Consider the following 17,115-nt stretch of genomic DNA (forward strand, 5'->3'; position numbering starts at 1 on the left):
AGCGACGATGGAGGAGGCTGGAGGGCTTGAGGGTGGAGATGCGGGATGTGGATGAGATGCATTGGAGGGCATCTTCAACCATGTAGGAAGGGAAATTGCGGTTTCTAAAGAAGGAGGCCATCTGGTCTGTGCTGTGGTGAAATTGGTCTTCCTGGGAGCAGATACGGTGGAGGCAGAGGAATTAGGAATATGGGATGGCATTTTTGCAGGAGGTAGGGTGGGAAGAGGTGTAATCCTGATAGCTGTGGGATTCGGTGGGTTTGTAAAAAATGTTAGTGTCAAGTTGGTCGTCATTAATGGAGATGGAGAGGTCCAGGAAGGGGAGGGAGATGTCAGAGATGGTCCAGGTAAATTTAAGGTCGGGGTGGAATGTGTTGGTGAAATTAATGAACTGCTTAACCTCCTTGTGGGAGCATGAGGTGGCGTCGATGCAGTCATCAATGTAGCGGAGGAAGAGGTGGGGAGTGGTGCCGGTGTAACTATGAAAGATGGACTGTTCTACGTAGCCAACAAAGAGACAGGCATAGCTGGGGCCCATACAGTACCCATGGCTACCCCTTTGGTCTGGAGGAAATGGGAGGATTCAAAGGTGAAATTGTTAAGGGTGAGGACCAGTTCAGCCAAACGAATGAGAGTGTCAATGGAAGGGTACTGTTGGGGACATCGTGAGAGGAAGAAACGGAGGGCTTGGAGGCCATGTTGATACCTGTTGATGTGAATTCTCATCCTGCAGTCTGGGCTCATACACATCTCTTCAATTTAAATGTAAGCTGTATAACTACTCCAGCTGTCTCCATGTTATTGACACTTGTCTTGTTGGACCTTCTAACTAGCCACCAGGGCTGTAGAAATGCACCAGAGTCAGAATATCAGCATGTATGTTTGCTGAGAGGTTTAGAATGCAGTTGTTCTCACTGAGGTAGCAGATTGAGGAGCAAGGACAGTTAGCAACTTATGGCTGAAAGGGAAATCTTACATGATGCATGATAACTAATGAATGTGAGAAGGGTTATTATCAGAGATGATGGAAATCTTGCATTCCTAAATACCTCCAAAGCTGTTTTGAAACCCTGAATGAGAATCTCTCCTCTGTATTTAAGCAGGAATACTAAATTGGTAGCAGCACATTCTAATTGGTTCCTTCCAAATGCACAGCACTATCCTGTATGAGGATATAACCAGGAGCTTCATGGAGAAGAATGTCACAACTGAAGCATCCCTCTGTGAAGGCTGTGTAGTTTCTTTAAATGCTCTCACAGATCTGCTACAACTGCAGGCACAATGACAGTGGTTAATATAGCTGCTCTTCTTGTTATGCTCTTACTGCAACAAAACTGGTGCAGAAGACATCAGGGGAGGATGCTTCTGCAGGTCCAACAAGATCAGAAGCAGTCACCAGCTCCCTTACAGCCTCCGGAGGAGAAGCAGCAAGACAAGATCTGTCAAAGAGAGGGAGGGTTCAGTGCAGAAACAGATCTACTGACCTCCCGCAGCTATCTACAAATGACTGAAACCCATTGAGGAAGATAATGAACGATGTTCTGAGCTGTCATAACAAACCAAGGCCAGTGCTGAATGTGGATTTGCCATCACAATGACTGGGGAATGTACCATTCCAGCAGCCATAAAGGTTACAACTGTTTTTGGAAGTAGATTGTTTCAAGGAGTAACTGTGGACCTCTGTGGAATTTCACACAGAACTCAACTGATAAGTGCATCTAGGGAATCACCGCTGCTATATTCACCACTGCCAACATATTCATAACCTCCTTGATACAGCTAGTTAAGCAGCATTAGAGCATTAGGATTCTCAGCAATTACTGGTTTCTCACAGGTACATGATGCAATTAATTACACTTAGATAGCCGTAAAAGTGCCAACAACCAGAAAAGTTGGATAGAGATTGATTTCATTTACTTGTTCAATTAATTTGTGACCATGACAGCCAAATATTGTGGCTTTCTGCTCTATCTCAAGGATGCTTCCATAACTTATAGATTCTGGGCAACTCACAGATGCCAGCCTCTGTCAAAGGCCCTCAGCCCATACAAGAATGGCTGCTGCAGTCAAGGGGTACCCTTTCCATTCCAGGCTGATAACATCTCCAAGAAACTCTCAGTCTTTCACAGAGATACAAAGTTGCCCATACTTCAATCAGACGTATTATAGTACAGACCATGGACCTATGGAAAGTGTTGTTCCAATTGTTGGATCAGTAAGTTGGAACCACATAATACACCCAGACACTGTGTCCTGAATCGGGGTGTTGTGCTGCATTCTCCACAATCACAATCATCAAAAGGGGGATCTATTCTTCAGGAGAGGTATACAAGTGAGAAGAAACCACTGAGGAGGTAGATGAAGGGGAGACACAATTCTCTGGAGAGCTTTAGAGGACAGTGAGAACTGTATAATCACCAACTTCCAGGATGACTGAGCTGGTTTGTGACTTTAATATTACAAGTAACATCATGATTTGCACAGCTTGAAGAAAACCCTCTGTCACTACCTTCTTAAGGGTTGACAGGTTTTTATATTTGACTGATGTACACAATAAAATGCTGAAGTTTTCTTGTAACTGGGGTTCTGATGTCCTCACCTCTGCAAATATTTCAATGCCTGCACAAAACTTTCCCTGACCAAGGTTAACAGTTAAAACAGCTATGATACATGAGCTCTTCAGTTACCTTGTGCTCCTAGATATAAACTCTAAATGAGTCCCATCAGTGATTCCACTCCCTGATTAAGACCCTCACCCTGACAATGTTCATTGTAAGTATGAAACCATTACTATCCCTTCAGTGCTTTAAGGTAGAATGAGCTTATACTCTACTGTAGTCTTATTATCCCAAAAAGGTCAGTTAAAATTATATGATGTGAAAGATGTGGAGCATCTTCAACAGAAAAAAAAATCTGTGTTTTTGTAATTGCTGGAGTTTGGTATATCTCAAAATTGACAAAGAAGTAAACTCATCCATCAGGGAATCTTGACATGAGGATTGCAACCTTCTAAACCCATGGCCACTTCCATCCAGAAGGGCAAAGGCAGTGGATACATGAGAGCACCAGCACCTTCAAATTATCCCTCAAACTACTTACTCATTCTGACTTGGAAATATATCATGATTCCTTCAGTGCTACCGGATCAAAATCCTGAGTATCCAGTCCTAACAATATTGTGGGTCTACCTACAGTGCATGGACTGAAGAAGGCAGCTTACCACCACCTTCTCTCCAGTGATCGACAATAAATGCTGGCCCAGTCAGTGACACCCATATTCCATAAGTGAATAAAACAAAAAGTTAAGGCACTACAGATGAATCCCAGGGATGTTGAAGGTAACAATAATGTCCATAGGAGGATTGATAGTCTGGTATGTGCAATTGGTAGACTCCACATGTGCAGTTATGGGACAGATAGTGGAATCTCCCTGTCACCTTCTTAGTGGCTACCTGTTTGCTCACAATATTTCTGAGGAGGAGGATCAATGCAGCCAGTGACATTTGCAAGTACCAGTTGGGGGTCTCGCCCAGGGTTGTCTGGTCATGTTAGGGGGGTTACAATCAGCCGACATGTGGTTCCACCTCCAGCTAGGTGCCTCCTGACATCAGTTGAAACTTTATTGCTGGAACAGCACAGCAGGTCAGGCAGCATCTAGGGAACAGGAGATTCGACGTTTCGGGCACAGGCCCTTCCCCAGGAATTCCCCAGGCCCTTCCCCAGGCCTGTGCCCGAAACGTCGAATCTCCTGTTCCCTAGATGCTGCCTGACCTGCTGTGCTGTTCCAGCAATAAAGTTTCAACTTTGATCTCCAGCATCTGCAGACCTCACTTTCGCCTCCTGACATCAATCTGTCTCCTTGTGAGGATGGGACACTTGGACTTGATGTTACCAAGTGTCAAAGGAATGCAGACACTGTAAATCAGAAACAAAAACAGAAGTTGCTGGAAAAGCTCAGCAGGTCTGGCAGCATCTGACAAGTGAAATCAGAGTTAACATTTCAGGTACAGTGACTCTTCCTCAGTTTTGAAAGATTAACTCTGTCAGATGCTGCCAGATCTATTGAGCGTTTCCAGCAACTTGTGCTTCTTATGGCCTTTGCGTTCTTATTAGCTTCAATGACTATGTTCTGTTCATCTGTCTCTCTGGTCAAATCAAGTAATGCTTCAGGCACCTGGGTCAACTTTCCCATCCCCTATTAAACATGCCGTTGGTCCTAGGAATAGACCGTAGGTGTGTAAATGATAGAGTGTTGGATTCCTGGCTGGTGGAGTTAATGGCCGGCATGGTGGCACAGTGGTTAGCACTGCTACCTCACAGCGCTAGAGACCTGGGTTCAATTCCCGCCTCAGGCAACTATGTGGAGTTTGCACATTCTCCCTGTGTCTGCGTGGGCTTCCTCTGGGTGCTCCGTTTTCCTCCCACAGTCCAAAAATGTGCAGTTTAGGTGAATTGGCCATGCTAAATTGCCCGTAGTGTTAGGTGATGGGGTAAATGTAGGGGGGTGGGTTGCTCTTCGGAGGGTTGGTGTGGATTTGTTGGGCCTAAGGGCCAGTTTCCACAATGTAAGTAATCTAATGTACTGTGGAACCACATTTGATGAACCAGAGGCTTCTTCATAACTTTAATAGTTCTTATGATCTTGACTTTGTTGGTCAACCAATTGCATTCAAAGATGCCAGCAAAATTTAAACCAAGGAAGTGTATCGTTGTTTTCATAATCACAAAAACACTTCACATTTCTTTGAAAACTTTAAATACTCAACCTATTGGCAGTGCTCATTAAATGTTTAAATTCTATCAGTAACATGTAATCTTCAAATGATCAGGTTAAAACATTGTAGTAAATTTCAATGTTTTATTTTTAATAAATTACTAAGGGAAATGACATAAGCCATGTCTTGACAATTTGCTGAAATCACATCTATATCTTGATAAGCCTAATCATTAGAAATGAAAACAGGATTTTCTGAATTTTACCTTACTAGTTTACTAATCTTAAACATGAATGGAATCTGTACAGTGAATCAAACTGTGACTACAGCCAAGTGAATTAGTACATTGCCACTTATACCTTGCATTTGGACTTGAACATAAAGTGTAAGTAAACATCAAGGGGAAGTGAGAAAATTATGATAGGTGAAATATTAATATATGGTCTATCAACCTACTTATTTTTCAATAGGTAATGTCTAGCTATTCTGACAAATGCTAACGTTTGAAAGTAGTGATATTTATACTCTCAACATTTCATTTTTCACCTCTGCCAGAACAGAGCTGGCAAGCAAGCTATACATTATACTTATTCCAATATTCAGCTTATTTTTCATTGGTTTACATATCATATTTCTTTAGCAGTTCATTTTGCCAGTGCCTCTGTTTCTTTAAGAAAGTAGAGGGTATTTTAAGTTTTTTCAAATCATCAATACATTTTTGTAGTTCTGCTTCCAATGTCTGTTTCTCATCATTATTTTTGTTTTGATCATGTTCTGTGGTTTTGTCTAAGCTACTTTGGTTTGTGTTTCCTTCTTTGTTAATGTCCTGCTTCTGCAACTTTTTGTCATCACTTTCTTGCGTATTTTGCATATCATTAAGTTCTAGGGCGGTTGCTCGTTGTGAAGGCTCCTGAAGACTTTTGGTCATAGCTTCTGACCCAGTGTTCATCACATCTTCTTGTATTCTTTGCACATCATCATGTTTTAGTGTGGTTGCTCGCTGGAGGGGCTCCTGAAGACCTTTGTAAATGGCTTCTAATCCAGTATTTAGTTCATCCTCTTCCATTCTTTGCACATCAGCGAGTCTTAAAGTGGTTGCTCGTTGTAGGGGCATGTGGAGATTTTTATTCATGACTTCTAAGCCAGAGTTTACTTTGGAACAGCTCTCTGAGCTAGATATTACCATGTTATTACAGTTTATTGTGTCCTCTGTGTCCTTCTCAGCTTCAATGACTATGTTCTGTTCTTCTGTCGCTCTAGTCAAATCAAGTAATGTTGCTTCAGCTGCAGTAAAACACAAAATTTAAATGCATTAGAGAGGGGATGTTATTGAATTGAAGTGATCAGATGGAGAAAACCAAGTCAGGCAGTAACCATCACCTAAAACAGTGGGTAGTAGGAATACTATAAGAAGTCAGCAGCATTTGGAGGAGCTGGAGAGATGAAAACCCTCCAAAATGTAGTCAGTATCATCTAGAGGAACAGACAAGGAAAGGATCCAGGGACAAGCAAACTATAGCATCAGAGAATAGCAGGTAAGAGGAGGAATTTAACAGCGGCAATCAGTGGTACCAAGTGCAACAGACAAGGGAAGGATCCTGAGAGGGAAGTCAGCAATACTTAAAGGAGCAGGCGAGAGGAGATACTGAGACAGGCACTTAGGAGCATCCAATGAAGTAAGCAAGGGAAAGACCTCAAGACAACCAGACAGCAATAACTAAAGGAGTGGGTGAGACAAGGATCCTGATACAGGCAGTCAGCACCATTCAGATGAGCAAGTGAGAAATGGACCCTGAAATGGTCATTCAAAGACAGTGCTGGATTCCTTACAGTTAATTGGTGAGTTCTGCTTTCTCAACTCCAGTTTAAAGTCTATAGTCTGAAAATAAGCTTACAGCATAACAAGACAGCTCGGTGCATGGAATTCCCATTCTGGTCCCATGTAGAAAGTAATAGATACTTCAGAGCAATTTGGCAAATTGAATGCAAAATCATTTTATTGGCAGGAAACAAAGGCTGTTGGTCGAAGAATGTTTTTGTGACTGAAAGCCTATGCCAAGTGACGAGCCATAGGGTTTAATGCTGGGTTTCATACTGTTCATTGTGCACATTAATGATCTAGACATGAATGTAGGATGCATAATCAATAAGTTCACAGTGACATGAAAATTGGTAGTATGGTAGGTAGATTACAGAATGGTATCGGTAAAAACAATGACTGCACCACTAATACAGAATGGTATAGATAGGCTGGTCAGATGGGCTGAACAGTGGCAAATGGAATTTAATCCTGAAAAGTGTGAGGTTATGCCATTTTGGGAGGACTATCAAGACAAGGAAGAACACAAATAATGGGATTAGAAAATCACAGGATCAGCGGGACTTTAGGTGCGCATGTCCAAAGATCCTTGAAGGCAGCAGGGCAGATAAATAAGATCAATAAGAAGGCATATGGGATACTTGCCTTTACTAATAAAGGCATTGAAAACAAAAGCAAGAAAATTATGATGGATCTGTGTATAATGTTAGTTAGGATTTGAAGGGAAACCAGACCACTCAGAGGAAACCCACACAGACAAGGGAAGAATGTACAATCTCCACACAGACCTGAGGCTGGAACTGAACCCAGGTCCCTTGTACTGTAAGGCAGCAGTGCTAACCACTGTATCACCAAGCTTCCCCAGTACTGGAGAGAGTGCAGAGGAGATATATAAGGGGCACAGACAGGTAGAATAGGGATAGATTTTTGCCCTTAGTAGAGAGGTCAATACCAAGAGGCACAATTTTAAGATAAGGACTAAGAGGTTTAGAGTGGATTTGAAGAAAAATATTTTTATCCAGCGAGTGGTGGATATCTGGAACTCATTGCCTAAAAGGGTGGTATAGACAGGAACCCTCAAGATGAATACTTAAAATGTCATCGCATACAAAGCTATGGAACATGAAATTAGAATAGACAGATGCTTGATGTCTGGTTTGGTCATGATGGTCTGAGGAGTCTCTTTCCATGCTGTAAAAGCTGTATGTTTCCACATGTCTCAGATGGTGACATCTATAAGAAATGTCTCCACCTACAAAAACTTGAGCTCATGGTTTTTGTATTCAAGCATTGGCTGGAGTCACTGTGGTGCATCAACAAAGCCAATATTTGTACGGATAGTGTGTTTGACAACAGGTCACATCACAGATTAAGACTAGGCAACCAGAGAGGGAATGGTAACTGCTAGGTTTAAAAATACTGTAAAGATAGTAAAAGAGCCCATTGAGCTTCATTTCTCACTAAGTGGTTTCCTACTCTGTATTCTGGTGAGGGGCAATGTTTCATTAGAGAAATGTAGCAAGAGCAAAGTCTGTAGCTTTGCAAGTGGTTCAGCTGCACAAAGTGAGGGGGAGAAAACTGAATTGGCATTAATAGGAGGTGATTCGATAGAGGAATGTGCAGGCATTTCTGTGGTCATACTTGTGACTCCAGGATTGTATGTTTCTTCCTTAGTGCTAGGATTAAAGATGCCAAAAAGCAACCACAGGACTTTCTTTCAGGAGATGGCTAAGACCAAGAGTTCATGGTCCATATTAGCATAAACAATATAGATAAAAAGAAGCATGAGGTCCTTTCAGCAGAAATTAGGCAAGCTATTGAAAATCCAAGGCAGTAACCTTGAGATTTCTCCCAGTACCGTGTGCTAATGAGTACAGAAATTAGAACAGCCTTTATTTTAGAGGGTAATTCTTCATTGAAATGAAAAATTATAAAATATTCCCTTCTTTGTCTACACCAGTTTTGAAGAATTTATAAAGAATATCTTTCCATTGGAAATCCATAAGTATTTGTTCAAAAACAACATTGTTGAGAAAAACACAATTTACTGTTATTGTAATTTGTAACAGACTTGGCTGTGTGAGGATTTACTTCAAATGCTCATTATCTCACCTTCTTCAGAGTGATGACAATCCATCTGTATTTTGTCTTCATCTCCCAGTATTTCTTGCATGTCATCCAGTTCTTGAGTCTGTGATTGTAGTGAGGGCTCATGGGAACTTTCATTTAACACTTTTGACCCAGTATTTGCTTCAAAACAGCAGTCCATACTAGAAGTAGACATGTTATTACAGCTGATTACATTCTCTGCATCCTTAATAGTTTCAATGACTCCATTCTGTTCTTCTGTGACAATAGTCAGATCAGGTGATGTTTCTTCAACTATCATAAAACACAAGTATAATACATATGATTAATAAGGAGAAATAAACCACATTGTCAAAGGATAGTTATTTTTTGTCTATATTTTTGGAGATTTTGAATGGAATTATTTTGGGCTTGAAAATTATAAATAAATGCTCAAAGTGAAAATGTGAAAGCTGAAAATATCTGTTTGCTAGGAACAGCAAACCCACAAAACACCTTGTCCCTTGAAATTGTTTTAAAATGTAATTTTGATTACACATAATTGATTTCAATAGAAAAGAAACCCAGGTGTTGAGTAAAATGGCTGCCATTGCACTAACATATGTTTTGCACTACTGTCCAAGATTATTTTCATCCTGTTTATTTTCCCTCATTTATCAGCAGCCTCTTAGTACATGCTATACTTGTCCATTCTTATTTATACAGTGTTATTTGTATTTTGCTCATTCTGCAAATTTCCAAATAATGCTTAATGATTAGGAAACTAGGAGAAAATTAAATTTAAAGAGCTAGAAATAAATCGTTAAAGTTTTGTAGAATTTTTACTTACTCATGATCTTTTTTTTATTAGCTGTATTTACATTACCCTCCTGTTGAAATGAATGTTGGGGCTGCCTTCCTGGTCCCCAACCTGTGCAATGAGTGATTCCTGTCTTTTGCTTCTCTACTTGTCTCTAGTACACCTAGTGAAATGGGTTGAAGCTGTGTTCAAATCTGCATTTGGCAGAGAAGCAGCAGCTATAGAGTCCTGCAGCATAAAATCAGACCATTTGGCCCACCATATCTATGCTGACCAACACCAAACTACACTAATCCCACTTACCAGCACTTGGTGCATAGCCTACAATTCCCTGGCATTTTATGTACTTATCCAGATATTTCTTAGATGTTGCAAAGGCACCTGCCTCCACCATCTTCTCAGGCAGCACGTTCTGTATATCTATCATCCTCTGGATGAAACAAATCTATGTTCTGACCTCCTGTAAATCACTTGCTTCTCACCTTAAACTTATGCCCTCTAAAAAGACTGCAGAAAATATTTTGCTCACCACAATAAATATTTATATCATAATGATATGGGAGATGAACTCCTGGCTAACACATCTAGCTACTGTACTAACCACTCTCTGCACACCTTCTTCAACCCTTCCATTTACTAACATGTTGTCATGCAACAACCTTATAAGCGATTCATGCTTCTTCAAAACCTTAAACACAACTCCAGTAAGACTAGAATTCAAATCAAAGATCCCTATGATCCTCTGAAATTCTGGTGACTCAGGAGAGTAGTCCTCACTAAAGTCAATGGAAGCAAATGACAATTAGGCAGTCCTGGCAGAGTGAGTCAAGGACAGCCCCCAATACCATTCCATGGGAATTGGCCAGGGTCAGGTACCTGGTGCTGAGTGTTCTCAGTCAGGGGTCCATACCTCTGCAGATCAGGGAGTGAGGCACAATCACTCTGTGACTCCATAGCAGCCAGTCCAGTGGATAGAGTGAACACAGTCAGACATATAGAACCACCAGGCAAGTGTGTGAACACTTTTTGCCTTGGGCCATCAGATTGCGACACTCAAGGCAGTGGGCCATGGACATTGGATCCATCCATGGAAACTAAAGAACAGGTAGTGTGGTGGTGGAGCTGAGGGTATGAAGGGATCCGTTGTTGCAGCAAAAATACTTGGCAAGTTTTTGTTTGGGCTGCTGGTGGGGGTTGATGACAATTGTGAAAGGGGGCAATAGTATCTGCAAGGGGAGCGATACAGTAAAGAATGGATGAAATAGAGCAATTTGGAAGGGAGATTTGTCCACAATAAAAAGTACCTTGCTTCAAAGGGCTAACAGTGTATGACTATACTTGCCAGGGTCACCTGATATGCCAGGGGCTAAGAGGGAAAAATGTGCAGGCCCAGGCTAATGTACATAGGTTGAATGGGATCTGGGGAGGCATGAAGCCTATGAGAGTGAGAAGCAAGGCTACCAAGAAGGGTACTTGGTAATTTGGGGCTCACCAACACTAACGGTGGAAGCTGGAAGTTATTGATCTTGGAGAACTCACTTTCTACCATGCTGGGAATCAAATGTTCACGAGGGGGAAGAAAATAGCTGCAAACACAGTCAAAGTGGTAGGCTAGGTATTTCAACCAGTGAGGGAAGGTGTTGCAAGACTCACTGAAGTGAGGATATTTGAAGGAAAAGAACATTACACATAGACTCAAGAATTGTACAGGACAAAGACCTGTTGGATCCCTAATCCCTGGCCATCTGAAAGTATTGCCCGACTGTTTGTTGTGCTCTTCCCTGTCCCAGACGTCATTGAACAATTAATTAATTTGGGTACAGAGGCTATGAACGGAATGGGAATGTTGTAGGGAAAAAGATCAATGATATCAGCATGACCTATTTTCCTCTGTATGCCTTGTTCCTTCTGCTTCCAGATGTTGCAGCAGGCTATTACCACAGATCAATCCATGATACATTCTGCGTGGCCATTAAGTTATGCCTTATGCTGGAACAGTTACATTCAGGACTACACAGGGAGGCAAATAACCAAAAGTAAGTAGAAGCAGTGCCACTTATAAGATAAAGTATTAAATAATTAAATATGCATTGTCACAGGTATGTTTAAATTGTCCATCAGGCATGGTGAGACTAGATGGCCCAGTCACCTCTGCAGTGTTCTGACTGGAGATTTATGAGGGAGCTGTGTATGTTTCTTCCTCTGCCTCAGTGACTCCAGGTACTGCCCTGTTTCCTTGTGAAGAAGGGTCACCTGAAATGTTTACCAGTTTCCCTGCCCTCCCAGTTGTCATGTCTTTGTTCACAAATACCTATGCCTCGGGCACTGGAGTGCAGGAATGTGTGCCTCTCCAGCAGACCCTGATGATGCTGGACCTGACTCTCCATGGCAGTCACCAACCTGTCCAAAGAGATGTAGCCAGATTCTTTTAACTCACTGCACTGATTCATCTTCCCACATGCCTATCTGCCATCCCTGTTCCTCCCTGTGCATGGATCAAAGTCCTTAATTACCAACATTCCAGAGTCTTCTCCCAGCTGGAGCTGATCAGGTGCCTGGTCTCCTGCAATATTTTAGTGCCAGCAGACTGGGGCATTTTTTCCCTGCCAGCTGCAGAGCCGTTACAATAATCTGCTCATCAGATGTTTCTCAGAAGCCTTGATCCTCTCCTTCTCGGAGGTCAAGGAGGTAGATTTGAGGAAGCTGATCATTTCACTAGGCTGCCAGTTTTGTCTTCTGCAGTTTTGTTCTCTTTATGTCAGGAAAGATATTATTGCCCTAGAGGTTGTAACAAAGGTTCATCAGACTTGTTTGCGGATTATCAGAACTCTCCTATGAAGAGCGATTAGGCAAACAGGGTCTCTGTTCTCTTGAGTTTCAAAGAATGAGAGGTGATCTCATTGAAATCAACAAAATATGTAAAGAAATACAGATAGTGGTTGCAGGTAAGATGTTTCATCTCAGGAAATCTAAAAATAAGATAGATGCCATTTAGGTTTGAAATAATGAGGAATTATTTTACTCAGAGGGTTGTGAATCTTTGGAATTCTGTACCATAGAGGAAGGCTTAGTATTTGAATATGCTTAAAGTGGAAATTGATAGGGTTTTAATCATCAGTGACAATCAGAATTTTTGTCAGCATTTTTAATGCTAGCGAATCAAAAGAACAGTAGCAGAGATAAAGTATTGAGGAAGAAGTACAAAATCTTACAGCATTAATAAAAAATATCAATTCAGATGCATCTGCCAACAACATGAGGTGTTATTACTTTGTCCAGACCTCAGGAATGTACAAGCAGTACAATAGGCAAGTGAGAATAACACTTTGATGTGAAGCCAAAACATTTTGAGAGCTTTTTGAGCCGAATATTTCTATTGGATGCATCAGTAGGTTTGGGGAGTGAGGGTGGCATCATTGTCTTCACATTGTACAGCTAAGCTGCTCCCTTTTAAAAACAAGCTATGTCTTAAATGGAAGCTGTGCTAAAATACTGTTGCAATGTAAATTATCATAACATTAGTATCAGGACCTGGTGAGGAGTCCATAGTGATTGATGCAGCAATGGAGGTATTAATAGTGTATGTAAACAGAAGGAGAGATGCTCGGTTTCTATAATGGGCCAAGAAGCCACAACAGCCCCAGAAGGTGGAAAGAAAGCAACAGCAAATCACTGATGAAAAGGCCCTGTCATATGTTCTAACACTCACAGTCACATACTACCCAGATAATGGTCTTGCACATACCATCAAGGCTTGTAGGTGTTGGAATCAGCAGCTGCAATAAAGGAAGGTGTGGTCAATAAAGATAGATAGGTTATTGATTAGTAAGGGGATCAAGGGTTACAGAAAGGGGCAGGAATATGGGGTTGGTATCAATCATGATCAAGTGGTGGAGCCGAATGGTCTAACTCTGCTCCTATATCTTATGCTGGAAATGTGTTGCTGGAAAAGCGCAGCAGGTCAGGCAGCATCCAGGGAACAGGAGAATCGACGTTTCGGGTATAAGCCCTTCTTATGCCCGAAACGTCGATTCTCCTGTTCCCTGGATGCTGCCTGACCTGCTGCGCTTTTCCAGCAACACATTTCCAGCTCTGATCTCCAGCATCTGCAGACCTTACTTTCTCCTCCTATATCTTATGGCCTTATGCTGTGAGTGTCCATTATGACAGTGAACAAAGAGCCTGGAATACAGCTGGTCCAGTCAATGAGCTGGTGTGGTTCTGAGTGCATGGTGACTGTGCTGCAGCAATGTAATGATAGTTGCCAGTACAGCCCAAAGTGCAGCACTGAAATGCAGAAGTATCATGTAAGTGGATTGGATTGGTGGTATTAAGATTCTTAGAGACTAGCACATTCTGAATGCCAATGTCTGTGCACATGGGATGTGTGTTGCAGTGTCCATAAAGTATAACCTAAGATGTTCAACATGGAGATCCTTTGGTGAAAGGTGTGAGTTGAATTCACAGGTTCTCCACTCTGAATTCCATGTCAAGTTATCTCAAGGTCCAGCTTGTTTGGTGAATTTAGTAAGATAGGAAGGTAAATATTAGTGAGATGAATTAAGCTGTCAACAAGACATTTAACAAGCAAAAATCCCTCTTAATTGGCAAATTGCCATTTTTCAAAAGCATAAAAATTTTGGTCCCAATATCAAGGTAGACTTTGCCAGATTTCTTGACTGATTCTGCCACAAATCTGGTCATTGCTAAGTCACTCAAGCCCCTATAAGATTTCACCCAATATACAAATGATGCATGCAACAAATTCATGTTCAAAAACTGATATAAATGTTATAATTCTTATTTATGAATTGTTTCAGTTTAAAAATCCATGTGCTAAAGAGAAGTTACACTTCAGGATGACAGGAAAATTCAATAAAAGGAAGCAATGAATAGAATCTTGAGAAGGAAAAATTCACAGATTCAGCTGATGGGAAACAACAGCATAAATAAAATGGCAAGCAGCTTTCATATCTTCAAATGTAAGTTCTGGGGAACTGGGATATCTGTTAAAAAAACATTATGTATTGAAAGATCTTAGTCAATTTGCAGAGTCCATAATATATATGGCACCATCAAGTCATTCTAAAATGAACAATTAATAGGTGCAAAAGACAAAAACAAAAGAAAAGAAGATAGGCACCAACCAACTAAGCCAACTACTCAAATAGAATGTTGATAGAAAAAGGAGAGTTAATTAGCAGATGCTTGTAGATAATGATAATGAAAATGTTTGACTTACGATTTGTTGGCATAAAAAGCCTACATTTGTATTAAAATTGCAGTACAGTAGAAGCTCTACATGGGGTAACAAGAAATTTGTGGGGGGTTTTTGTGACATTTTGCTGTACCAAATCATTTTTCCAAATGTTAATAAATCTCTACATCTGTTAAAACGCCTCAAGGAAAGCAGCAGCCAAAAGTAACCTTGGTTAGAATTTTTAAAGAAATAATTTAATGTAAGAATCGCATAAATTTGTTATTTCATTGTCCAAGTAATCTGATATTTATATCAGATAAATAGTTAGTGACCTGATACAAGTTATATAGTATATCATATATTTACAATTAAACATGCATTGCAAGTAAATGGAACATTATGAAATGGCAGATTTTTGTTTCAGAAACCCTAATCTACTGGTTGTAATCACCAGACACATTGTTTTTAATGTTTTTCAGACAGCCTCCTGCATTCCATCTTCTCTAAGTTTGAGGTCATCAAATTTCTACTGTCTCTGACCTTAGTTGTACACATCCTTTCATCCATCAACTTGCCAAGGTATCTTTTTGTTTTAATGCACATCATTGGCCGGACAAGCACTTATTGCCCATTCGCAGTTGCCCTTTAGAAGGTGGTGGTGAAATGTCTTCTTGACCTGCTGCAGTTCAAGTACTGGATGTAAACCCACAATGCCTTCAGGAAAGGAATTCCAGGATTTTGACCCAGCAACATTGAAGGAACAGAGATTCATTTCCAAGTCAGGATGGTGAGTGGCTTGGAGGTGAATTTGCAGGTGTTAGCATTCCATGTATCTATTGCCCCGGTCCTTCCAGATGGCAGTCCTCATTGGATTGTGGAAAGATGTAGAGGCAATAGGGTAGTGATGATGGGAGATTTTAATTTTCCTAACATTGATTGGGATACACTTAACGTCAGAGGTCTGGATGGGGTAGAATTTGTAAGAAGCATCCAGGAAGGTTTTCTAGAGCAGTATGTCAATAGCCCGATGAGGGAAGGGGCCATATTGGACCTGGTACTGGGGAACGAGCCAGGACAGGTGGTAGAAGTTACGTTGGGGGATTTCTTTGGGAACAGTTACCACAATTCTGTAAGTTTTAGAATACTCGTAGATAAAGAGAGTGGTCCTAAGGGAAGACTACTAAACTGGGCGGCACGTTGGCACAGTAGTTAGCACTGCTGCCTCACAACGGCAGAGACCTGGGTTCAATTCCCGCTTCAGGCAACTGTCTGTGTTGAGTTTGCACATTCTCCACATCTCTGCATGGGTTTCCTCCGGGTGCTCTGGTTTCCTCCCACAGTCCAAAAATGTGCAAGTTAGGTGAACTGGCCATGCTAAATTGCCCTTGTGTTAGTTGAAGGAGTAAATGTAGGGGAATGGGTCTGGGTGGGTTGCTCTTCAGAGGGTTGGTGTGGACTTGTTGAGCCGAAGGGCCTGTTTCCTGTACAGGCCAAAGGGCCTGTAAGCAATCTAACCTAATCTAATCAATTATATCAAAATTAGGCAAGAGTTCGGAAATGTGGATTGGACACAGCTATTTGAAGGGAAGTCCACATTTGAGATGTGGGAGGCTTTCAAAGATAGGTTAAAGATAGTGCAGGATAGGCATGTCCTGTTGAAGGCAAAGGATAGGAAGGGAAAGACTTGTGAACCGTGGATGACAGGAGAAATTGTACGACTAACCAAGAGGAAAAGGGAACCATACATAAGGTCTAGGCAGCTAAGAACAGAATGGCCCTGGAAGAATATCGGAAGAGTAGGACAAGTCTTAAATGAGGAATCAAGTGGGCTAAAAGGGGTCATGAAATAGCTTTAGTGAGCAGAATTAAGGAGAATCCCAAAGCATTTTATTCTTATGTACAAAGCAAGCAGGTAACTAGAGAAAGGATTGGTCCACTAAAGGATAACGAAGGAAGGCTGTGTGCCAAACCTGAGAGAATGAGTGAGATTCTGAATGATTATTTTGCATCAATGTTCACTGAGGAGAGGAACATGATGAATGTTGAGATTAGAGATAGAAATTTGATTAGTCTGGATCACGTTGACATAAGTAGGGAAGATGTGTTGGGTAGGCTAGAGATTATTAAGATGGACAAATCACAGGACCAGGTGGGATCTAAACTAGGTTGCTGAGGGAGGTGAGAGAGGAAATAGCTGGGGACCTGACAGATAGCTTTGTGGCATCCTTAAATACAGGTGAAGTGCTGGAGAACTGGAGGGTTGCTCATATTGTCCCGTGTACAAGAAGGGTAGTAGGAATATTCCGGGTAACTACAGACCAGTGAGCCTGACGTCGGTGGTGGGAAAGTTGCTGGAGAAGTACTGAGGGATAGGATCTACTTAAATTTAGAAAAGAATGGGCTTATCAGTGATAGGCAACATGATGTTGTGTGGGGGAGATCATGCCTTACCAATTTATTAAATTCTTCGAGAAAGTGACCAAGTTTATCGATG

General features: G+C 41.3%; 1 protein-coding gene across 2 annotated transcripts in view; it reads right to left on the bottom strand.

Annotated features, from left to right (window-relative positions):
* Positions 1-4,844: 4,844 nt before the first annotated feature.
* The window catches only part of kctd12b (potassium channel tetramerisation domain containing 12b), a 51,339-nt gene continuing 39,068 nt past the window's right edge, over positions 4,845-17,115 (bottom strand). For both annotated transcript variants that reach the window (XM_043704644.1, XM_043704645.1), the window contains 2 exons: positions 8,647-8,916; positions 4,845-5,999 (listed from right to left, as the gene is read on the bottom strand). In XM_043704644.1, the coding sequence (XP_043560579.1) occupies positions 5,335-5,999; positions 8,647-8,916 (935 nt within the window). In that variant the 3' untranslated portion in view covers positions 4,845-5,334. The remainder of the gene's footprint in view (positions 6,000-8,646; positions 8,917-17,115) is intronic.

The sequence above is a fragment of the Chiloscyllium plagiosum genome, chromosome 15, assembly GCF_004010195.1.
Source record: "Chiloscyllium plagiosum isolate BGI_BamShark_2017 chromosome 15, ASM401019v2, whole genome shotgun sequence".
Lineage (NCBI taxonomy): Eukaryota > Metazoa > Chordata > Chondrichthyes > Orectolobiformes > Hemiscylliidae > Chiloscyllium > Chiloscyllium plagiosum.